The following is a 25091-nucleotide window of genomic DNA, read 5'->3' on the forward strand; positions in this document are numbered from 1 at the left end:
ATTCATGATTTGAACAGTGATTGTGAGGGGTCTTCCGGAAAGGGGGGCATTAGCAGGGGAAGCAGTGGTTTTACTATCTTTTCTGAGTAATTTTATTTTAAAAACAATAGTGAAACATTGTAATGTGCTAAACAAAAAACCATGGGGAAAGAAAGGTTAAGAAAGATGGCGGAAGGTTGGCATGCGATGCCTTTCAAAAGCTGTTTTCAGGACAGGGCGCAATTAATTAAATTCGAATTCCTTTTGTAGAAGGGAAATAGATCCTATTGCCTTGAGTACAGTCAAGACGGGACATTTGAGTCAAGTGGTGTATTTGCATTTGGCACAGAAACTGCAGGATGACTGACTACTGCAAGTGTTTAAATGGATCCTTGAGGCTAATGTGGAAATACATTTTACATGACTTCATTTGTTTAATGACTATCCTGTTTCTTGCCATCTCAGTTGTTTGTTAGTAGGGAAGGGGAAAGAAAATTTGGAACTGAAAATAAAAATTAAATGAAAAGAGAAGTGGTATTGCTGTTTTTGAAAGGGCTTTAGGGCTACATGACGTGGGTAAGAGAAGTAGAAGTTGCTTCTTAATAAAAGACAGGCAGGGGGTTTTGAAGATCCTTTTATTGTTAAAAGAACTGATGTTTTTTTTTTTTTTTCTTTCCATTTTTAAACTACAAAACAGATTCCATACATTCTGCCATAAATAAAAACAAACAATAAGGCAGGACTTTACATGAGCAAACAGTTAACTTCCAGAACAAGTGAATTAAAATGTTTCACAATCAGAAGCCATCCAGTTTTTAAAATAAAACTGTTGAAAACCAACAAGGCTTCAAGAGAGTCACTAGACACACTTGAAGAGGGAACAAAATGTGTTGAGACATTTTGCACTATTTCCCCATTTTTGAAAACTTAGTTTTGCTCAAAGCACAGATCTGCTCGACAGTGTAAGACCCACCCTTCTAGTTGGCTTGTAAAGTGTTTATTGAGAACCATTGGATAGAAAGAGGCACCGGTGACAGCATCACTTTGTCCCCAAGATACTCGTGACAAAGTGTTGTCTCTGAAACAAAGGGACGCCTGCCCCAGTCTGTCCGCAGCAGTGCTCGGCCGTCTCACCGGATTCTCTTCTGCTGCCGGGCTCGGTAGATGTCGTGGATGGGCGGCACCACGGCGCCCTTCTCCTCATCTTCGTCCGAGTCTTCGTTGGGCCGCTTGACCGCTTTGGTGAGCACAGCGCTGCTCTCCATGGGACCGTTCCCCTCCACGGCCAGGTCTGGGGCCCCCCCAGTGATGATCCTCACAGCTTCATCAACAGCTTTGTGCAGGGGGACAAAAGGCTAGTTTTAGGGCATATCATGCGGAAAATGTCACGGAAAAACAGAACTACAGCTAGGCCCTGAACCAGACCTAGCTGTTTCCTTTCAGCAATCTTCATTTCCTAATCCATTCAGTAATGGGGCCACGTTTTAGAAATCATTCATCTTTGAATTGTTAAAATAACTTTAGTGCCACTTAAAGTAAATGACCATTTAAAAGAATCACTTGCATGGATTCATGTTTACATTAAAATAAGAAAATGCAGTTTGATGGCGCTGTGCTTGGGGTCAGAGGGGAGAAGGCTGACGTCATGTAGCTGTCAGAACCTCATGCCCTGCCTCAATGCCAAGCATATTCCCAGCCCTCCCCTCCCTCTCCCTGCCCCCCCTTCCAGTGACCCAGCTCTGCCCACTTTGTGATAGGGGAACTTACAGCTTGGGATCTTGCATCTTCGGAAAATTTCCATCAATTCATCAACTTGCACAAAAGGACCCTGTATTCAAGAACAGATTTTAACCCACAGCAATGCAAGAAAAACGGCCTTACTCCCCACTTCCCTTTCACAAGGCAAGGCCCAAAACCGGCAGTAAAACTGAACCAACCTGGAAACAGACGGGAGGAGGGAGGAGCTTCATTAGAACTACAGCAGCAGGTGGCACTGGAAACACTCCGCCAGGCACAGGGTGTAAGCCAGGGGCTGAAAAGCAAAGCAGGATGTGAGATGACCAGGAAAAAGGTGGACGCTTTCCATCCTTCTGAGCAAGCGGACTTGGACGGGCCCTGTGGCCGCCCCGGGGGCTTCCAGAAAGTGCCTTCTAACCTTCGATCCTGCACTTAAGTGGTTAGGACCAAGAGCGGGGCTGGTTGCCCTCATACAGATGTGGGACCCCATGAAGGCAGCATTGGAGCCATTTTGACAGCTAAGAGAGGGGCAGGTGGGCCTGTGGGCTGCACTGGCATTTGTGAAATATGTCCTAAGGGAGATGATGGTCCCTGCAATTTGGGCAGACGGACCAGGCCCAGGAGGCGGCAATGAGGAGGGCAGGCGGTTTCCTTCTCTGCCACTAGAGGGAGCAGCCACAGGGCTGATGGTATCCCAGCAGGGGTCAGGCTGGGGCCTTATGCTGGGACACCCAAGAGCCAGCTTCTTTGGCACCATCCCCAAAGCCCCAAGGAGTGGGAGGGGGCTGTGGGCCACGCCGGTGTAGTAAGTTACTCAGCAGCCTTTCTAAGAGGCCCCCACTTCGCTGCCAGAAGACCGGTCTTTGCTTCTGGCTACCTACCCCATCACACCCCATTTCTCCATTCAGTAAATTCTAAACTCTGAAAATAAACCCGCAAGTCCAGGGACGGCCAAAGCTTACGTGCTAAATGTCTTGGCTGAAAGGGAATCATCTGCTGGGTGTCTGGTTTGGGGTATTCGGGTTTTCTGTCCACTTCATCTTTGAGAACGGGCACTATGGAAGGAGCTACCACGGGATCTGGAATGATGGTGGCCAGCTTGGCCCGGGAGACGTCCTGAAAAAAGCATAAGAGGAGAGTCCTGAGCCAGAAGGAAGCCTGAGAACAGGTCGTGCAGTTCTGCAGCTAGGAGTCAGAACATGGGAAGGAGCTGCATTCACATGAATGTGCACTAATCACAAGGTCCTAGGGACCTGGGACTCAAACGCAAGTACCGAAGGCCCAGAAGGTGCTTCTGGAGTGGCCAAGCCCCAGCCACCAAATTTAGGGCAAAGCCCTGCCTGGGGAGGTAACATCTGGCTCCCTTAGAGCATGACTATAATCTTGAGAGTTCAATTCTCATTTCTGCTTTCTCGTATGCACCGATTTTTAAAATACCAGATACTTTGAAATTCGAAACACCCCTGGATTTAAAGAAATGAAAAGAAATGACCAGTGAGGGTGAATTGAATAATATATTATTTTTATAACTCTTTCCTCCCAGGAGAACTACTCAGAATTTCTCACAAATGCTGTCTGAAAAATCAGGAATGGAAATAGACTCCACCAATGCCTTGAAGAAAATGTTTGCACATACCATCACAGGTTTTAGAACGAGAACAGATCATCTATCTCATCTAATTTCATTTCATATATGAAAAATAGCATGCCCATGATATAGGTAATTGGAATTCAAATTCAGGTCTTTTGAGTCCAAAATCCAAAGCTTTTCCCATTACTCCAGGCTGCCTTTACAAAAAGAATTAATCAAGGAGGCACCATTATCAACCCCTGGCAGCAACCTAAAGAATTCTTTTTTCCCCCTCTGGCCAAACAAATAAATCTCTCTCAAAACTGTTCACTAGTAGTCATAACTTTTTCACTTTAAAAAAAATTTTCTTTTTACATTTATTCCTTTTAAATTTTGAAATTTGAATTCTCTCCTTCCCTATGTGCTCTCCTCTACCTACCAAGAGGGCAAGTAAGATGCTATCAATTATATATAGGAAATCATATTTTCATATTAACCATATTACAAAAAAGTTAGATAACAAAAATAATAAAACTGCACTTCAATTTGTGCTCAGTGTTAATCAGGTCTCTTTGGAGGTGGATTACATCTTCATCATGATTTCTTTGGAATTGTCTCGGATCATCCTGTTGATCAGAACAGCTAAGTCTTTCACAATTGGTCATCACACAACATTCCTGTTACTCTATACAATGATCTCTCAGTTCTGTTCACTTTACTTTGTACGAGTTTACATAGGTTTTCCCATGTTTTTCTGAAATCATGTACCTTATCATTTCTTTTTTCCTCCCTTTCCTTCCCCTCTTCCAAGACAGCAAACAATCCCAAACAGATTAAACCTGATCGGTGCAACTTTTAATTAGTTAGGGAAGGGAGCATCTTGGATTTGCCTGACTCCCCACACTGAAGTGATAGTAAAAAATATGACCTACATTTTGCATGTGTGTCCAATATAATGAATTCCTTTGCTTGATATTTGTGAGTTTGAGACGCATATTTGGGTAGGGGGTGAGATGCAATAAATGAATAAATTTAAAGCATCAATAGACATTAAAAATATATAGAGAGAATAATGTTCCAAAGGGCCACATGGTCAACTTCGTTTTGACCATTTCAAATTTAACATTAAAATACATACATTAAAAGATAAACTAACAAGTTCACAATTTCATAGACAATCTTTTTTGTTTTTGGTTTGTGTAAATGTTTATGTTGATGACTGCTAAGATCATATTAAAAAACAAATTTTAAAAAATTTTAAAAATTAAAAAAAAAAAAAAATCCAGTCAAATATTTCCAGATGTCCAAGGAAAACTGTGTGTCATTTGTTTTGAAGCGTCTCATGGCCTAGTGGATAAAGCACTAAACTCAAAGTGAGGAGACAAGTTCTGATCCCACCTCATTCTTATTAATGGTATAAACATGGAGCAAGTCACTCAATCTTAGCCTCAGTTTCCCCATTTGTAGAATAGAGATAATAATATCTGTTTAGAGTTCTTGTGAGAAAAAGAAATTCATGAATATTTTAAGGAAAGATAAATGTTTGAACATTCTTGAATTTTCGTTAAGAGTTGGTTTGGCCAGAAGTGAATATACTACATGGACATACTATATGTAGGCAATAAACTCCTGACTCACTCTGCCTTTCTGACAGGCTACAGCAACTGAAAATTAAAGACAATTAATACCAATCATTGACTGATTTTCTCATCCATTGCACTTCTGAAAAAATGAAATAAAGAAGAGAGCAAAGGAACAGTTGCCTTTTTAACACCCCATCTGTCTCTCCACTGGTCCCAAATGACCCAGTACATAGTTTGTCCTCTGCTTATGAAAGCACAAGGAAAAGAGAAGACAGGTTTTTAAAATATGAGCGACTCCTGAGGCTGCTTAGATGTCCCACTATGGCCCCACTGCTTTGGCTCAGACCAGATCATTCTGCCTGGGGCCCTCAAGGCCTAGGCCTCCAGCTGACACCTCAATGACAGTGAACACTGCAGAGTAAGATAGGGGAGGGTTTCCTTTCTACTGCATCTAACAAACTCTAATATAAGAACTATCTTAATCAGTAAACACTGAGAGATGGATTCATGGCACCATCAGTTCCAACTACTTTAAAGAAAAAAAAAAAAAGAATAGTTTGAAATCTCTGGCAGATGTTATGGGCCAGAACTCTGAACAAGGATTCTCTCAAGGAACTGGTGAGACAATGGTTATCTAGTTTATCCTGGTGCTTAATAGTTCTTTAAGTTCAGCATGATTGACCAACAAATAATGGTTTCCTAGTGATATAATGATTGATTTATACTTAGTGTAGAGCATATAAGCTAGGAACCTCAGCTAGATTCATTCAGAGAGAACTAGAGAAGACAAGCAGACTGGAGGCTGAAGCACAAGTCCTTGGACTCAGATTCATCCATCCCATCTCACACCTGTGGTGTTAGGCTCTCCTCCTTAGCTTCTCCACTGAAACCAAGACTCCGAAGGGCCTTTAAGAAAGCTAACTGGGCCCCAGGAAAGGAGACAAGACTTTGAAAAAAGATAATAAAAGATTTGGACTTTAAACCCTGGCTACTCTTGTTGTGATTACTGAAACAAAGACTGCTCTCAAAGACTTCCAGAGACCCCAAGAAAACCGAACAGAGAACATTACATGGGAGAATTAATAACATTTTGGTTTTCATTTTTAAACCTCCCATTCTATTTGACTTTTGTATTCTTGGATACTGACAAGAGGGAACTGAGTAGATCGGTCAGGGGGCACATATTCAAATGCTAGGGTGCAAATTTGTCTTTGAATTAATTTTCAGTATTTCCCATGACTTAAAGTTCAAGAAAGTGGAGAGTGGAGAGGAGGAATACGACCATCTGCCATGGAACACAGGCCCCTACCCCCCTACCTTGTAGCCGAGAGCCTTCAGTTCACTTGCAGAGCAGGGATACAAGTCCATGAATTTGTATCTATCCACCAGAAGCGCTGTTTCCTTGCCTTCATATTCTTCCTTGAATGCTGTGAATCGTCTTTTCTCCACTTTCAGGATGCTGGCTAGATCACCAATGTTACTTTCAAAAGCGAGGAATCTGGCCCATATTTCTCTGCCCAGGAAAACAGAGGAGAGGAGAGCAAGTGTTAGCCCCTTGGACATGTTCTAGCCCCTCTTTGTCTTTCTCGTTTTGGAAACCCTATTCAGCAGCTGCTCTGCAGGCAGGGAGAGGGACCAGACAGAAACATCATCCAGTGGCCTAATGGAGGACTGATAGCCTGTGGCCTAAAAAACTTGTTTGCATTGGTTTTGAAATTAAGTCTTACAATGGTATTAGATACCAACATCAGACATATCCTTTGATAAAAGAGAATTTTGGATTTGGGGGCAAGGGAAGTAAGGGAAAAGACCATATTATCTCTTCATTAAAGTAGATTGATGAGAACTGCTCTGGGTTGTATAGCAGGAGTACACTGCAAAATATTTAACAATTTTCCCTCTAAAAAAAGTATCTTATGCCCACAACACAATAAGTTAATCTTTGACTTATAGCATTTATTGGTTTCCAGGGTGTAAAGGCTCATGTGGAAAATGTGACAATTTGGCTCCAGGGAGTCAGGATGAGCTGCTTCATGATGTCCAGTTCTATTAACAAAATGGGCAGTCCACTCTCCATGTAACAGAAATGTGACAATCTTCTTCAAACTGACAATGTGGACATTTCCAAAGGGCAGATGATTCATAAAATTGAATTTTCAGCAAGCCCTGCTGCCTGCCTCAGGGGGAAGAAGTGGCATTTGCTGGCTGCTCTCTTAGATGGGCACTTACCCCCTCCAAAATAACACAAGAGTTCGAGACGGCCACAGGGTTTTCCTGAATATGCAGCAGCCAGTTGTTTAAACTTGTCTCTCAAAAGCCCTCACCTCCAGTGACAAAAATCATCACACAGTTGGCTCATAGAGGAATCACATAAAGTCACTATTTAGTGTGCCTCAAAAGTCACTGTTTCATCATGTTAGAGGGGCCCCCAAGAAGGACATTTTGTTAATGTGTTCTCAGAGGATAGCAGAGTCAATTATGTTCTTCAAACTGAATGCATTGAATGCAATGAAATACAAGAATGCCCCAAAGCTACTAACAATTTTCTCTTCTACTTCTTAAGACAGAATGTTGAAGAACTATCTGACTACTTTGATGCTAAAAGAATACACTGGACACCAAAATAAAAGCTGACAAGATTTACTAGTTATTTTATATTATAGTAATAATTTTATATCAATTTCTTTCCTTGAGGAAAGAGCTCAGATAAAAGCAAAAATTTTTTAAATTAGCAAGAACAACTTTATATTGAAAGTAAACAGTTTCTTAGGTATTATAAAGTATGTGATATACAAATGGGCAGAAAAAGGAAACAATTTTTTGACAATTTTTCGAGAGACTGGACCAACGTGGACAAACTATAGGGTTTTTGTTTTGAGTAAAAAAGAAGCATATAAATTCATCTGCAAAAGTATTTCTTTTCCCTAAAACTAGGCTTAAATGGAAATTTTTCACTAAGTCCAAATTTCTAGGTAGATATAGACTTTATGGTCTAACACTTTTGGGCTAGGCTTACCCCGATTTTTCCGGAGGAAGGCTTCCAGAAGTCAATACTCGTTCAAACAAAACTCGGGTATTATTGTCCTCTAGAGGAATTCAAGAAGAAAATGATTGAAATTAGCTCATGACCATTTTTTGTAAAAAAAAAAAATTCATAATCAAATGTAAATTAGGTCTTCTCAGTCTTCTAAGTATACAAATCTAATAAAATTATAAATGGTTAGATTTTATACTTCAATACAAAGTAGGATTTTTGTAGAGTTGGACATTAAATTTTTATGTATGAAGGATTACAGGTTTCAAATTTAATTGTTTTATTTTTATTTTTTGCTGAGGCAATTGGAGTTAAGTGATTTGCCTATGGTCACACATGATTTTTTTCCCCTCCAAATACATTAATATACTAGGAGATTGTGAATGGTGGGCAGAGGGATGTTGTTTCTAAGAATAACTTTCTAGAGGCAGCTGGGTGGTACAGTGAAGAGAGCACCAGCCCTGAAGTCAGGAGGATCTGAGTTCAAATCTGAACTCAGACACTTAACACTTCCTGGCTGTTTGACCCTGGGCAAGTCATTTAACCCCTCAGGGAAAAAAAAAAAAAGGAATTACTAGATAGTCTTACAATTAATTTAGTCAAAACAGCATGTCTGTAATGAAACCTGGCAATTTATGCATGTAGTTACTATAATACTTCTAAAAGTAAATGTCATTTGCTACTCTAACCTTTTAAGTTTCTTAAGTTCAACACAGAATAGTTCTATGAAATTTTTAAAAAAATGAACACATATGTGCAATGGAGATATTTCTGACTTCTCAATGGGTGGAACAGGGGGTAGGGAGAGAAATTCAGAACTGAAAAATAAAAGATGAGGATACTATTAAATTTAGTTGTCAATCAGGATGCAAATAGCAAATGGACCTGCCCTGTTTCCAGTTCATGGGTTTTTCATAATAGCTAATCATTTTAGATTGTTTTGAACACTTTATACATATTAGCTCATTCAATCCTCACAACAGCCCTGTGATATTCTACAAGTTTCATTAACCCCATTTTACAAATGAAGAAACTGAGGTTTAGGAAAGTGGAATGATTTGCCCCACTTGGAGTAGCCTTTGATAAGTGTGAGAGCCAGAATTTCAAACTTGGAGCTGTCCTGATGTTCAGCCCATCATTCTGTGCTACACAGCAGGGACTCTTGGCTCCTTCTTCCACATTAACACCTGAACACTTCTTCTTCCAATGTTATGCTCCACTGCACCTATACACTGCCCTCTCAGCAGGCATCTGGGCTCGCTCATCATCATCTACAATTTCAGCCACTCCCTCCTTGGTCCTGCCTGAGAAAGGAGCCCCCTCTTTGCCTCTTTCCTGAGGGGTTAAATGACTTGCCCAGGGTCAAACAGCCAGGAAGTGTTAAGTGTCTGAGTCCAGATTTGAACTCAGATCCTCCTGACTTCAGGGCTGGTGCTCTATTCACTGTACCACCCAGCTGCCTCTAGAAAGTTATTCCTAGAAACAACATCCCCTGCCCACCATTCACAATCTCCTAGTATATTAATGTATTTGGATGGGAAAAAAATCGTGTGTGACCATAGGCAAATCACTTAACTCCAATTGCCTCAGCAAAAAATAAAGCTGCCCTGTCACTTCACTGTATTTCTGGTTCTTTCTCTGCTTTCCCTGCCGCTCCTTCAGTCTCTGTCTCTCTGCTCTCAGGTTTCCTCTGTCCTTGTGGTCTCCACCAGGAAAGGAAACAAACTCAATTGGATCATTCCCAACAGTTTCCCAGAATGAGTGGAGGCTCCCGATGCTGGCCTGGGCCCCCAGCATGATTTGGTGACCTGGAACAAGTTACTCGACTGCTCTGAGCTTCAGTCTCTTTGTCCACTGAAACCACAAGCAGCTCCGATTTGTTTCAGGTTTCATGGTTTGCCCAGTGCTTCCCTCCAGGATCTCAGCCCATGCTCGCCACAGCTGGGGCCGTGCTGTGAGCATCACCCTTTGGGGCATGGATTCAGGGCAGGAAATTACCTGCTCGAAGTGATGGGTAATCTCAGGTTTGACGCAGGATTTCATCCAGGATCTTCCCGACCCAGACCTCCCCCTGATCCTGGCATTCCCCCTGTGCTCTGCAAACCCCCAAGTGGTAATTAAGATATGTGAATTATCCTCTTGGACTCCAGCATTTACTTACCATTGAGGTGAGACAGGTAGTCAATATAGGCTAATACATATTCTGGAATGTCCCCATATTTTTTTAACCCCAGCTCAAAAATCTTAAAGGCCACTGATTTATCCTAGAGAGAGAGAAACAGAGAGAAAACGTTACTAACTTAAATGAAGAACATCTTCACAAAGTCCCCTTGAAATTTCTTAGAAATATCTTTTGACTATGGGGATCATGAAATATTGAAGAACTAAGCTATATAATTCTACAATGATTTTCAATTCCAGAAACATTCCTAAATGGGAGCAAATGTCATTACTACTTTTTTTACTGTTTTTTTTAAAATGACATTTCAGTATTTACCTTACTACAGTAGTATTCCATTAATGCTGCAGTGACATAAACATGATGGCGTGTTCTAGTGTCCTCTCTTGCTTTTTTAAATATCATTCTTCCAGATTTGATGCCTTCTGCTCGCCTTGCAAACTTCATATACTGGATATATACCTATACAGATTTAAAGAATTTGAAAAAAAAAAAATCACTTCTAAAGTCAGAGAACAAATTTGCACATTATTGACCCAAAGTAAGGCCTGAAAAATCCAAGTCTGAATCATACTTTATTCCCTTCTTAGTTAACTTACTCAGAAGGGAGCAATCTTAATATATCCAGCATGTAAGTATTAACTTAAATCATTTAACTGTTGAAAAGAGGTATTATTCTCCACAAATAACTATAGCATTTATTTAACTACAGTCAATTAATTTTCTTGGTGCTAAAGATACAAGGATTTCCAAGGATTACACATTGAAATCCCACTAATACTGTATTTATTATGGAGCAAAATATAGGTACTAACCCAGATTTTCTTCCAAAGCTACTTATTTTCTGAAGTGCTACCTCTCCTCTTATGGACCCTGGAGACAGTGTTATGGCAGCTGTCTAGGGTGGCTGCATGCCAAGCACTTGCAGAAGTGTGACATGTGACAGATTGCTTATGCTTTGTGTTTCATAAAGAAAAACCACAAGATACTATAAAGGTGGGTAAAAGAAAGCATTAAAGTTACTACTCACCAGAGTCGGATCAATATCCTCAATAGCCAGAAGTCGATTGTATATGCTATGCACCTTTTCATATTTCATTCGACTCTGAGGTAGCAGAAAAGATTTGGAAACAAATGGTAAATGCACACAACACAAATCTAAATCCATATCCAGCCTCTGTATCCATATCAATCAATCAGCATTTATTAAACTCCTACTGTGTGCCAGGTCCTGTGCTTAGCCCTTACATTCTATATAGATTCCTCTCACAAAAATATTATGGCATTGCTTACACATAAGTAAACATAAAAGGCAAGGGTTTATTCTTCATTCAATTTCCTGTCCCCCACCCCCCCACCCCCCCAATCAAGCAAGGATAAATAAGTCAAAGGGGATAGCTGGAAATAGCACTGGAATAATAAATGTAATCATTTTGACACATTTAGGAAAAAATGTCCAAACATTTGTTTCCTCTACTCACCTCTTCATAATCTGCATATGCAAAATAAAGAAGCATATTTTTCTTCAGTAAAGTGCTAATTGCTCTCTCATATATGTTAGCAGCTTCATCACTAAATAATTTAGCATTGTTCATGTCCTGTGGAGGAAGGGCAAGAAATAAAACTCACCTTCAGTTATTTTAACACAACTGAGAATGCAGATAATTAATATACTTTATCCAATTTTTTTATTCATGAATAAATGCATAAGATGTATATTTTGTTAAAAGCTTAAAAAAAAATGTTTTATTGGGGGAAGGAGATGGGAACAAACATTTATGGAACATCTCCTATATGCCAGGCATCGTGCTAATTAAGCATTTAACAAATATTATCTCATTTATTACTAAATAAATGGAAAACATAATCTAGACTCACACAGCAAAAGTATTATATAAAAATGGCTGCTATTTGAATCATCAATAGTTATTCAAAGGCCACTGCTCCATATTTACTTCTGAACCGTGTCTAGCCTGTTGATGCTCAGGCTTCCTCACTGACAAGCATTCTAAATGGGCCACAATTTCTGGTCTTGTTCTCATCTTTGAATGCATGGTCCCACCAATCCCACCAGAAACCCAGAGGCTGACTTACCCCTTTCTCAGCCAGCAGCTTGCTGGACTGCTCCAGGTACTGGGCAGCTTCGTACCAAATATCCGGGTGATGGCCCAGCACCAGCAGGCACTGCTCATATGCAAACATCACTACAAAAAACATTTAAACACAATGAGTCATGCTCTGGCTATGGCTGCTTGGTCTCAACAGACTCTCCACTTTCCCAACAAATGGTTCTCAGGGACTACTTCACCATCTCCCCAGGAGGTACATTCACCACTGTGGAAGGCACTCCAGACCCTGTCCTGTCTCCCGCTTTCTCGATTCTAAGAGTCCCCAAATTGGGAGCTGATTAGGCTACCTCTTTTTGTTATGAGCGTCTGATCTTCTGTTCGGAGAGGATTGCTCTTTTCCCATTGTATGTATTTCTTCCACATGTCAACTTGCTGAGCTTCTTGGGGAGTATTCTGTGGAGGTACTGAAGGTGCATTGCGGTCTAAGCCTTTCATTACTGTTTCATACTCCTAGAAAATAAATATTTAGCACATTTTTTAAAAAGCCTTTTTTTTTTGGCTTAAAAAAATTCAAATTTATTTTCAGAATATGGAAGCCTTCAGGAATTTGCTCATCATTCCCCCTGTGCTGTAGTCATCCAACTCTTCCCTGTATGAATCCCATTTTAGTCAAGTATTGCCAAAATAAACAATATTTGAGCCCATCAGGACAAGTTTGCTTGAAGAAGAGATCAAATGGAAAATACTTATACACATAAACTTTTCAAATACTGTTCATTTGATTATTGCCAAAAAGTATTGGTGGTTTTACATTTCAGTGAAGAAAAAAGGCTGCTGCTGTGGTGATAATGGAAAGCAATATTGTCCTGACCACCCCAAGAAAACAGCTCAGAAACCCCTACTTTGGTCCTCTAAGGGTGATCTAAGAGATCACAGTATCAAATAATGGAGCAACTTAATTATTACTCTTCTTTTAAAAATACCTCTGCTTTTCAATAAAATAGAATACAATAGGAATATTTTCTCCAATCTCCTTCAAAATGAATGTAGAATATAAGATTATATTTGACATACAGAGATATATCCTGAGGCATATTATCTTACCAAGGTAAGTTTAAATCAAATCTAGTTTATCATTCATGTTCTATACCCCTCTTTATTGTTTTGTTCATGCAAAATAATTTTAACTTTTTAATATAGTTACTTGCATTTTATTTATCAAATAAATATATACCTCTAGTGAAGACTGATCTAGGTAGAGAGTAGTGATGGCAGTAGAATATATAATACCTTATATTCACACAGTACCTGACAATGTACAAATAATTTTCACAGGAAGAACCTCAACTTTCAATGATTGGGTGATTTGTCTATTGTTCTAAAATGGAACTAGAACCCAGGGTCTCTGACCTAAGAGCATGTATTCAAAATTAGGTTATTAAACTAAACATATAGATGAAATTCCAAACCTTTGCCACACGTCGTGCATTCATATAATCTCTACTTCTATCTTCAATCATTTTTTTAGCTAGATGTATGTTGATGCCCTAGAATAAAATATGCAGGAAACATGTTACATTATTAACATTTTTAAATTCTAACATTCATTTTAAAACCAAAAAATTCTGAACACAGAGCTTATAGTATGGAAGTACACAAATCATTCTAAGAATGGGTTTATTTTGGAAATACATATTGAAACAGGATGAACAGATGTATTCGCATAAATGGAGTGGAGCAATTCTCAAATGGACTCGATCTCATTTACTACAATACAAGGGATAAATGCTTTGATGGAGCATGTCTCCTGTACATAAATGCTTTCAAGAGCAATGTATTAATATTTGGTGATTTAACATTGAGTACCTAACAAAGAAAAGGAATCATAAATAGTAAGCATTAGTTTATACTTTTAAAAACAAATCTTTTCCTTTAACTAATGACCAGACCTTTATATTATGGCATATTAAGACATGCTATCCTATCCAATCTGACCTTGGCCTCAGACACATTTAGCTAAGGATGATTAAAACAGCTTTAAACATAGGACAGAATTTTTTTTTTAAAGGATATATTACTTAAAATAGAGTTTCTGATAAAATTCTATCATAAAGAATGAGAGGAGCTGAATATTCAACACTAAAAACAAATCATTTAGGTTCATCCCTTACTAATTGCATCTCTATTAACTTTGATTTTTTGAGAATTCAAATAAGAGTACAAAATATACCTATGAGGTCATAATTCCTTCCCTAATTTATAAATTGCTTCCAAATAACCATGGAGATAATAAATAACTTTCTTCTATACACAGGCATTATTATCCCCTGGCTAGACCAGTTAACTCAATTGGTTAAGACATGGTACCATGAGGCCAGAAATTATCAGAGAGCATCCAAACCCATCCTCTCACCTTCCAACGGAGGTCCCTGAAGTCCAAGAGAGAGAGAGAGAGAGAGAAAGAGAGAGAGAAGTCTGCCCAAGATCCCAAAGGGACCATACATCAGGACAGGATGTGAAGCCCAGTCCTCTGACTCCAAATCTGGTGTTCTTTCCACTATGCCTGACTGCCCCATGGTTTTAATTACCTCTCACCAACCAATCCACTATCACTTGAGAAGAGATGATGAATGGCTCAGAGAAAACTGTCACCAGCACTGGATAATTTAAATTGCATACCCTCCTGATAGGTCAGCAACATAACCATATTAGTCAAGGGTAACATTTTTGATTTTCTACTTGATTTTTTTAAAAAACAGTTTATATTCCAGATACAGTCTTATCAAAAATGCCCTTTGTGCTTCATACTATTCAGTCAGAATATACTTATAAGTAACTCTCATCAGCAGTACATAGAAAGTTAAATACTCCTATGAGCTCTGTTGGGAATTCTTTCATCAGGAAGTGATGAATAATGGCACTATCCAGGTTATCTGGCACTAGGAAGGCCAGAACTTTCAATGTCTGAGCTACTTTGTAGCCAACTATTGACTGTCTTATTTACCTCTTCATACTTATTATAGTCCCTCCAAAGTTGCTCAATATTGATCATTGGATTAACACAACCTCGCTGATAAACTCTCCGGACAGCTGTTATTCTTTGATTTTCTGCATAGGACCCAACAGCTTCCCTGTATGATAGATAATGCATGTCATTTTTGCTATCACACTAAAAACAACAGTTCAAGCATAAAATGAAATTTTGAAAATACTTACACGCCTTTCAAGAAATTGATGTAATCCACCCAAATCTGAGAAATAAAATAAAAGATCATTGACTTTCTCCACATATTTATATCCATTAAATTTGGTATAAGTATATTTATAACAAAACTTACCTGGTAAGACATAATTTCCATTCCAATTTTATCCAAAGCAAAGTCATATGCTTGTGCCATTTTTTCTCTGAAATACAGGTAACAAGAAAGATCTCAATTTAATTCATTAATTGAGCACCAGGCCTTGTACTAGGGATTGAAAGCAACAAATAAAATGATCCCTTCCCATGAAGCACATTCTACAGAGAGTGAACAACGTGAGCATAGATTAAAAAAAAGAAAAAGCAAAAAAAAAAAAAAAAAAAGGAAAATATGCAGTCAAAGCAAAATAACTAGGGAAGAGTTCACAATTTCAGAGTTCAGAAGGCTTCTTGTAAGAGGCCATCCCAGAGTTATTCTTTGAGAAGTCAGGAGGGAGAGCATTCCTGGGGCACAACTTAGAAAGATAAGAAACATAACATCACATGGACTGGCCAAGGAAACGTAAAACCACCAGTTTTAGTGCAAAGTAGTGTGTGTGAGAGGGAATAAACAATCAGATTTATAAGCTGTCCTTTTTGTGGTGGCAAGAAGCTGGAAACTGAGTGGATGCCCATCAGTTGGAGATGGCTGAATAAGTTATGGTATATGAATGTTATGGAATATTATTGTTCTATAAAAAATGATCAGGAGGATGATTTTAGAGAGGCCTGGAAAGACTTACATGAACTGATGCTAAGTGAAGTGAGCAGAACCAGGAGATCATTGTACAAGGCAACAAGATTATACAAGGATCAATTCTGATGGACATGGTTCTTTTCAATAAAGAGATGATTCAGGCCTGTTCCAATGATCTTGTGATGAAGAGAGCCATCTACACTCAGTGAGAGGACTGTGGGAACTGAGTGTGGATCACAACATAGTATTTTCACTCTTTTTGTTGTGGTTTGCTTGCATTTAAACTTTTTGATCTTATTTTTCTTGTGCAACATGATAATTATATAAATATGTATGCCTATATTGCATTTAACATATTTTTACCACATTTAATATATATTAGATTACTTGCCATCTAGGGAAGGAAGAGGGGGGGAAGGAGGGGAAAATTGGAACACAAGGTTTTTCAAGGGTCAGTGTTGAAAATATTATCCTTGCTTATGTTTTGAAAATAAAAAAACTTCAATTTTTTAAAAAAAACCTTATAAGCTGTGAAATCTAGAACCTGAATACAGATCTAGAGAGATAAAACTATCTAGATCTAGAGATAAAGATATATCTGTGTTGCTGTTCAGAATTGTCTGCCTCTTTATGACCCCATCTGGAATTGTCTTGGCAAAAATACCAGCTTTTTCCTTCTCCAGTTCATTTGATAGATGAGGAAACTGAGGCAAACAGAGGTAAGTTTAACACCTAGTAAGAACCTAATATTTCATTATCTCTTAGTAAGAACCTAACAAGTGTCTTGCCCAGGGTCACAAAGTTAGTGTGTTTGAGGCTGGTTTTGAGCACAGGAATATAAGTATTCCTAACTCCAGGCCCAATACTCTAGCTACTGCACCACTTTGCTGATAGCCAGAGAGGGAAGGAGGAAGGGAGGGAAGGAGGGAGGGAGGGAGAGAGAGAGGGAGGGAGAGAGAGAGGGAGGGAAGGAAGGAAAGGAAGGAAGGAAAGAAGGAAGGAAAAGAGGGAGGGAGGGAGGGAGGAAGGAAGGGAGGAAGGGAGGAAGGGAGGGAGAGAGGGAAGGAGAGAGGGAAGGAGAGAGAGAGGGAGAGAGGAAGGGAGGGAGAGAGGGAAGGAGAGGGAAGGAAGGAGGGAGGGAAGGAAGGAAGGAAGGAAGGAAGGAAGGAAGGAGGGAGGGAGGGAGGGAGGGAAGGAAAGGAGGGAAGGAAGGAAGGAGGGAGGGAAGGAGGGAGGGAAGGAAAGGAGGGAAGGAAGGAAGGAGGGAGGGAGGGAGGGAGGGAAGGAAAGGAGGGAGGGAGGGAGAGAAAATGTAGGGAAATACATTTTTTTTTTTTCTGCAGAAAAATTATAATGTGCTTAACTCTCCTTTTGGGAGTATGTATCAGAATAAATCTGTTAAAAGCTATGTATTTTGTTGAACTTTGGCTATGTCTATATAATTCACTGGTCTGCTTACATAAAAAGTGTCCAAGGTGCAACTTTATTAATATACCAAAAAAATAAAGATTAAAACAGTTCTGAGGTGCCACCTTACACCCACAAAAATAACTGAAAATAAGAGAACTCGAAGTATTCTGGGAAGATGGTGGAATAGTTCAATAAATTTCAAGCTCTCCAGATTTGAAAGCTGTGACCAAAAAAGAACCTTGACAAAATAATGCAAGAAATAAAACAAGAAAATTGCCCTAGAGTGATAGAACATGAGGGGAAAGTAGAAATAGAAAAAAAAAAAAAATCTATTGATCACCACCTCACTTGTGGAAAGCACAGGAATATTATTGTCAAATTTTGAAATCCCCAGATCAAAAAGAAAGTTTTGCAAGAAACAAGAAAAAACAACTGGCAATTAAGAGAATTAGGCCTGTAGCCAAAAAGATTACATCCAGCAAAATTATTTATAAAACTGAGTGAAAAAAAAAAAAAGGACATTCAACAAACTTGCAGATTTTCAGGACTTTCAATTAAACCTGAACTTAAATAGAAAATTTAACATATAAGAGCCAATACCAAAAATCAATTTTAAGAAACTTAACATGAAAAACTGTTTCTGTTTTGTACATGGAAAGATATACCATATATTTAAGATTGGCATAAGTAATTAGATAGCTCAAATGAAAGATTGGGGCAGAGTTGAGTATGATCTGACTCTAAAAAGCAAAACTGCGTAGGAAAAGTGCATTGTAGTTATGTTATACAAATGAAGTGCAGAGGAAGAATAGACACAGAAGCATTAGAGGGGAAGGAAGGCTTGTAGTTCTGAAAATCTGCTCACATCAGGAATGGGTTAAGTACGCAACACTACATTTATACCATGAAGGGTATAGCATCCTCCAAAATCCATAAAGAAATAAGGGGGTTGGAATGGAGGGGGCACAGGATATGGAAGGGGTATAGAAGGATGTGTAGAGTGATAATAGTGGGACATGGTATGTAGATTAATGGCAAAGGAATAAAAGAGGGAGGAAAGGGTAACATGAGATAAAGTGGGGGTGCTGAAGAATTATTTAGATTCATTAGAGTGGAATAAGATATGGATAATGGGAATGGGATGAAGAGGAAAGGAAAGGGTATGGGAAGAAGACAAAGGAGGGATCTATGGGTGGGAAGTTAAGTAATAGCATAGCAAATTAAAGAGCAGAATTAAAGTAGAAGAAATGCAGGGATAGGAAAGAAGAGACATACAGAAACATTATAACAAGGATCAGGAGTAGAATTTACTAAAAAAAAAAAAAAAAAAAAAAAGTAGGTAATCATTGACCTTAGACAGAGCCAAAAGATTCAATCAAGAGAGAACATTATATGCCAGACATATTATTATTGTTTTAGATGCATGTTTATATAAGGGTAAATATATATGCATGTATATGTGTTTGAATATATGGGGACATGTATGCATGTAGGTCTATGTATATAGATATATGTATATGTGTATGAATCTGTGAGTAGGGGTGAATATGAATATATAAATATATCTGTGCTTAACTGTAGCCTGCTTGGGGAAGGGGGATGAGAGAATGAAAGGGGAGGAAAAAAGAATAAACTAAAAAATGCTCAGCAGAAAAATAACCTACAAGGAACAAAGAAAAGATGGGGATTCATGAATATAATTTCTTCTATTATTATTTATGCTTTCTTGACAAGGAAATATGTTATACATTTTGAATCTTTCCTGATGTTCTGCTGGACACATGACAATGTTTTATTTTGCTTTTTAATTTTCCTTTTCTTTCTTTTTTCTATTCTGTTTTTCTTATTTTGTATTTAGTTCAAGAAGTAAAAAAAAAAAAAGAAAAAAGAAAAAGAGGAAGAAGAGAAAAAAATTCAGCAAAATAAACAAGAGGAAAAATGTGGGTGGGATTTTAAAAAAGGCATACAAGTTCATTGCAGGTGTAAATATCTGTACTGCAAACTAGCAGAATCTTTTTGGAAAACAATTTGGAAATATGCAGTCAAAATTATAAAATAACTATGCTTTTTGAATAAATAATTACATAATGGAGATATAACAGAAAAGAATTATCAAAAAGGTTAAAAAAAAAAAAAAGCCTAGCAAAGGCTACTACTATTTGAAATTACTCCAAACTAGAAGCAACCTAAAGGAACTAAAATAGGTGAATATTTACACAAATTGTTGTATCTTAATATAATGAAATACTATATATAATGGAATTAAATTGGACAGATATAAGCAACATAAAGAAATCCAGGCCTTTAGTAAATACAATAAAGAAAAAGAAAAGCTAATAAGCTGAGTATTTTTACCTTGTTTACATATTTACAAGTAGAAAAATGAATGAAAATGAATAGATAAAGAACATTGATGAAGACTAGAAGTACATAGTAAAAAATTATGTTTTATGTTTTTAAATTCATTTGTTATTTATAAATGTAAAAAGCTAGAGAGTAAATTTGATTATATTGTGATATTTAATGTTAAGCAAGTGATAGATAAAAGATTTTTAAAAATGAAAATTAAATTAAAATTTTAAAAAATCTTTTAAAATTGTACCTAAAGACAAAAGAATGCATTGTTGGCTGAAAATATGGAGATAGGTGAATGGCTTAGACCACACAAAAGATTAAAAAAAAAAAAAAAAACTGCAAAAAAAGTCAAATAAAATTGTTTGAGCACTACCACATCATGCAAACTATCAGAGTTAGTGTAAACTAAGCTGAATTCCACTATGTTTGGTGTTTCAGAAAAAAAAAAATTAAATATGTATTTGTGGGACCACCAAAGGAGCCATTGGCATTCACTGAAACTTGAAGACTATGAATTATTTCCCTAAATTTTTCTTAACTCTTCTTAGTGTCTTAGAGAATAGGAGCAAATGTCCAAATACATGCCAGAGATAATTTGCATCTTTTGATCCCCTAGTTTAACTTACTTGTAGCTGGGTAGTTTTCCCTTGGTTTCTCTGACATAGGAAAGGTAACACTTCCATAAATCAATATGTAAAACCTTCATAAGGCATCTCTGAAATAACTGTTGACACAAGAGAAAATCATTAGCTACTAATAATAAAATTCACTTTTACATTTCTGAGATGAAATTCATGAACTTAAACTGAGCAAAAAGAAAAATAATGCAACTGTATTAGTGAATTTTTGTATTCTCATAAATAAAGGTACATAAATATGAAGAAAGAACTTGTATAGTCTAGGATTTATATAGAGGTTTAAGTAATTAAGTCTATTCTTCTGCTTATGGACCTAAAATATAATTGCACCTACCAGTTCAACTATAGAATAATATTTTGAGTATATTTGAAGGGACTCACCTTTTCAACCTTGTCATAATTTTTAGCTTTAATCTGCAGAGAAATAGAAAAAATAAAGGCTTAATTTTATTTTTTTTTCTTTAGAATAAAAAATAAGTTTCTATACAATTTTAAGTTTCTTTTCTTAGAAATTTGTTCTTCCTTAAAATAGCAAATACTATAGGAGTATGGAAACAAAAAAGGGCTTATAAACTTATTTTACTTAGAAAACTACTGTAGTACAATAATTTTCATAAACTTTTAATGTCAAGACAGATCAGACAACTCAGCATAATTATCAAATAAGGTAAACTAGATACAGCAAAAATGTTCCTAGAACAAACAGCAGGAAAAATGGCCTCAAATGAACTTTTTTTAAAGGAAAATTCTATTATATAAAAGACCTCAATCAGACTTTGGACACAAATCCTATGACGTAGGGAGAGAGAGATCTGGGGATAGGATAGATTGTTGAAGATGTTACCAAGGAAGGAACAAGGATAAGTGCAGCCATCAGTAAGGGAAAGTCCATTGGGTAGCTTTTTATTTTAAGCAATCATACTTGCTAGGCATTAAGCTCAGTTATTTTATCCTGCTGAAGAAGTACAAGTACTGACTGTATACCCTGCATTCTGGTGTGTTGAGACAAAGCACAGTTGCTCCAGGCCTCCAGCTCTGAAGGAACCAAACAAGTTATATAAAATGCTAACTCCACAGCCCCTAAACCAAAAAGGAATCTGTAAGAAGACCACCTGATAAAAGACTATTTGGAATGTGTACTGAAAGGACTACTTGATTTAAGTCTTGTCTTTACCAAGTAGCTGCAAATGGAGTGATAGAACGAAATCATCGAGTAAGGCACTGAGGTTAATTTCAATGAGTTTCTGAATATATGTATGTATTACAGCATATGAATCCAATTATTAGAGTTGGACTGGTGGTTAATGAATATAACTGTCAGGTCTTTATACTTTAATAATGGAGAGTTATAGCTCTTAAAGCTATAGAATTTATCTCTTTTTTAAATTAAAGTTTCTTATTTTCAAAATATATACATGGATAGTTTTCAACATTCACCCTTACAAAACCTTGTGTTCTAATTTTTTTTCCCTCCATTCCCCCTCCCCCCTCCCCTAGATGGCAATTGATCCAATGTATGTCAAACATGTGCAATTCTTCTATAGACATTACAATTGTCTCTGATATTGTGTTTCCAATGCTATAAGCATTGTAGTTAATAAGATAAAGGCATCAAATAGGATTGTGGATAGTTTTCAAATCTAATATTTGTTGTGGTAGTGGCAGACTTGGAATCAGGAAGGCCTCAATTCAAATGTGGCCTCAGACTCTTACCGACTGTGACCTGGGGAGATAAATAGCCCAGTACAACTGAAACAACTGTTAAGCAGTCTGCAAACATCATATTTTGTGACTTCTTACCAAATTTCTGCAGTTATGGTGATAAATGTTTTTCAGCTTCTTCGTATGAAAAAGTCAGAGTTTAAGGTTTAAGTTCTGGGTATAAGTACAATGTTTGGTGACACTATATACACCAATCCCTCTCCCAGCAGTCCTCAGGGATCTCACTGAATCAAGCTGCTTTCTGAGAAAGGCATTCCTAAGCACAGCTCCCACTCTAACAAACCCAACTTACCAGCCTTCTAGAAATGTAAAATACCTCAATCATGACCATTCACAATCATTTAACATGACAACTGATTCTCCCTCTTCCACTTCTCTTCATGGGCTACTGAACAAAGCTGAAGGAAGTCTCCCAGCTGGTCTCCCGTTATAAATTCATGTTATCCACCTTCCACTAGGCTCTCTCTGCAGCACAGTGGTCTTTTTATTCTCTTTAAATGACTCCTTGGCTCATTCTCCATTGACGTTAATTTCAAACTTGCCCTCTGTTCCTTAAATATCCCATGTTTCTCCCTCTTCAAATGAGGACCATACCTCCTACTCTACTGAGCAAGGAGACTATTAAATAAATACTCTAGTACCGTGTTTTCCTAATTTCAAAATCTATTGACATTAAATCCCACACTTTCCCCTAACTTCAACTGATGACAGTTGACCCCATCCTTTCTTCTTTAGTACATTACAACCTCAGTCCCTCTCTCATGTCTTCATCATCTATTGCCTCAAACATACCCAAGTCAACTCTATTCTTAAATGACCTTCACTAGATGGTCACCATCCCTTCGAGTCATTATCCTGCAGCTCTCTACTCTTTCCTAGCTAAATTCTTTGAAAAAAGTGTCTACACTTGTCACCTTCATCTCCTCTTCTTTGACCAAGTCTTAAACCCTTTGCCAACTGATTCCTAGCCTCATCACTCAACAGACACTTTTTTTCATGTTACCCATGATCTTTTAATTGCCAAATCTTAGTCTTTTCTCACTCATTCATTTTGATCTATCTACTGGCCATTTTTTTCTTCCTAGATATTTTGTCCTCTCCTTGACCCTTCCTTTCTCCCAAGTTTCCTCCTATTTATTTGCTAACCATCTTCATCTCCTTTACATCACACAACAGCTTACTCCACAAAGTCTCCTTCCAGGGATGAGGAACCCTCTACATGCTATTTCTTTTTAAGTTATCATCTCTAAGCCAACATCCCTGGCACATAATAAGCACTTAATAAAAGCTCATTCATTCATAACCTAGATCTCTACATCTCTATTTTTATCTATCTATATCTATATTACCAACCCAAGTCTCTCCCCTGAGCTTCAGCCTTGCATCCCCACCTGTCTTTTGAACATTTCACCCTTTAGAAATCCTCACTTCTTCCAAACTTCCCTATCTCTGTAGAGGGTACCACCATTCTTCCCGTGCGGACTCCTCTCTTTTCCTTATGTTATGAATGCAACTGCCAGATCTTGCCATTTCTTTCCTTACATCTTGTGTCTAATCCCTTCTCACAAGCTACTGTCTCTTGTCTAGATAAAATTGCAACAGCTTTGTCTCAAGTCACATCAATCCATCCTAAATTCTATTGTCAAAGTAATTTTTCTTAAGCACAGATCTGATCATTGTCACTTTTAAATTGATCAACCCCATTTGCACCTAATTGTGCTACTCTAGTTAGCTAAGACCCTTCGTGATCTGGTCCCAATCTATCTGCCTCCTCAGATATTACTCTTCCTGCTTTTGAAATCCAGCCAAATTGGTCTGGTCTTCTCTTCCTCACATGACAATTCATCTCCCTTCTCCAATTCCTTTACACAGCCTGTCTCAGATGCCTAAAATGAATTCTTTCCTCAACTCTTCCTCACTGAATTCCTTTCTCCAAAACATAGCTCAAGCATTGCCTTCTGCAAAACGTCATTTCTGATCCCCAAAATTGCTACTGCTCTTTCCCCCAAATTATACTGAATATAAGTTTGTATTTGTTCACTTTATATCTATATCTTTTTAAGTATGCACTTGTTGCCTTCCCTACTAGAATATATTTAACAAATATAAGAATTGCTTTATTCTGTTTTCCCTGTAGCTAGCTAGCAGTGACTGCATATAGTAGATGTTTAATCAATACTTGTAGCTTGACTGATGGTGGTATAATCATGTAATATTGCTTCTACAATTCTTACTATATAAAATGGAAGACTGTCTCATGTCCTCAATAGTTTGTAGCTAGCAGTTGACCTCATCACTCAACCAAGCCTACTTTCTCCAAGGATGCCAATGACATAGCTATGGTGGATTTTTCTCAGTCTTCATTCATTCTAAGATAACTTTACTTTTGAACACTTTCTCCTCTTTCATATTTTTTCTGTTCTGGGTTTTCACTATACCAGACACAGTTAATGGACAAGGCACTAATCTGCAGTAAAGAAAATCTGAGTTCAAATCCAGCCTCAGATTCTTACTAGCTATGAGACTATGGATTAAGTAATTTTGCCTCCTGCCTGTCTCAGTTTCTTCATGGGGTTAATAATAATATCTACCTCTCAATGAGGTAAACTTATTTAAAGTTAAAATAAGGTTTGAATGAAATCATATTTGTAAAGTATTTAGTAAACCCTAAATTATTATATCACAAATCTACCTTTAGCTCTATGCTAAATCTCAATCAATTAATGATTTCCAATAGGAAATGCCATTTAAAAACATTATTGTAAACTTAACAGTGTTTATCATATCTTGAAACATTTCTTATTGATAAAAATGCTAAGTTTGTCTAGAAAATTATTGCAAGGCGGTTAAATAATGCCATTTATACCTTCTAAAAAGAAT

The 25091-nt window shown here is 37.6% G+C and overlaps 1 protein-coding gene across 1 annotated transcript in view; it reads right to left on the minus strand.

Moving 5' to 3' along the window:
• Positions 1 to 600: 600 nt before the first annotated feature.
• CSTF3 (cleavage stimulation factor subunit 3) overlaps positions 601 to 25091 on the minus strand; it is a 77466-nt gene continuing 52975 nt past the window's right edge. Inside the window, exons 4-21 of the mRNA XM_074276749.1 lie at positions 20871 to 20903; positions 20478 to 20575; positions 15490 to 15556; positions 15368 to 15402; positions 15156 to 15282; positions 13621 to 13698; positions 12499 to 12661; positions 12177 to 12286; positions 11564 to 11680; positions 11113 to 11187; positions 10401 to 10544; positions 10065 to 10167; positions 7886 to 7955; positions 6187 to 6382; positions 2679 to 2832; positions 1917 to 2011; positions 1747 to 1807; positions 601 to 1312 (exon numbers count right to left, since the gene is read on the minus strand). Coding sequence (XP_074132850.1) covers positions 1110 to 1312; positions 1747 to 1807; positions 1917 to 2011; positions 2679 to 2832; positions 6187 to 6382; positions 7886 to 7955; positions 10065 to 10167; positions 10401 to 10544; positions 11113 to 11187; positions 11564 to 11680; positions 12177 to 12286; positions 12499 to 12661; positions 13621 to 13698; positions 15156 to 15282; positions 15368 to 15402; positions 15490 to 15556; positions 20478 to 20575; positions 20871 to 20903 — 1929 coding nt within the window. The 3' untranslated portion in view covers positions 601 to 1109. The remainder of the gene's footprint in view (positions 1313 to 1746; positions 1808 to 1916; positions 2012 to 2678; positions 2833 to 6186; positions 6383 to 7885; positions 7956 to 10064; positions 10168 to 10400; positions 10545 to 11112; positions 11188 to 11563; positions 11681 to 12176; positions 12287 to 12498; positions 12662 to 13620; positions 13699 to 15155; positions 15283 to 15367; positions 15403 to 15489; positions 15557 to 20477; positions 20576 to 20870; positions 20904 to 25091) is intronic.

This window comes from Sminthopsis crassicaudata, chromosome 6, assembly GCF_048593235.1.
Source record: "Sminthopsis crassicaudata isolate SCR6 chromosome 6, ASM4859323v1, whole genome shotgun sequence".
In the NCBI taxonomy this organism is placed as follows: Eukaryota; Metazoa; Chordata; class Mammalia; order Dasyuromorphia; family Dasyuridae; genus Sminthopsis; species Sminthopsis crassicaudata.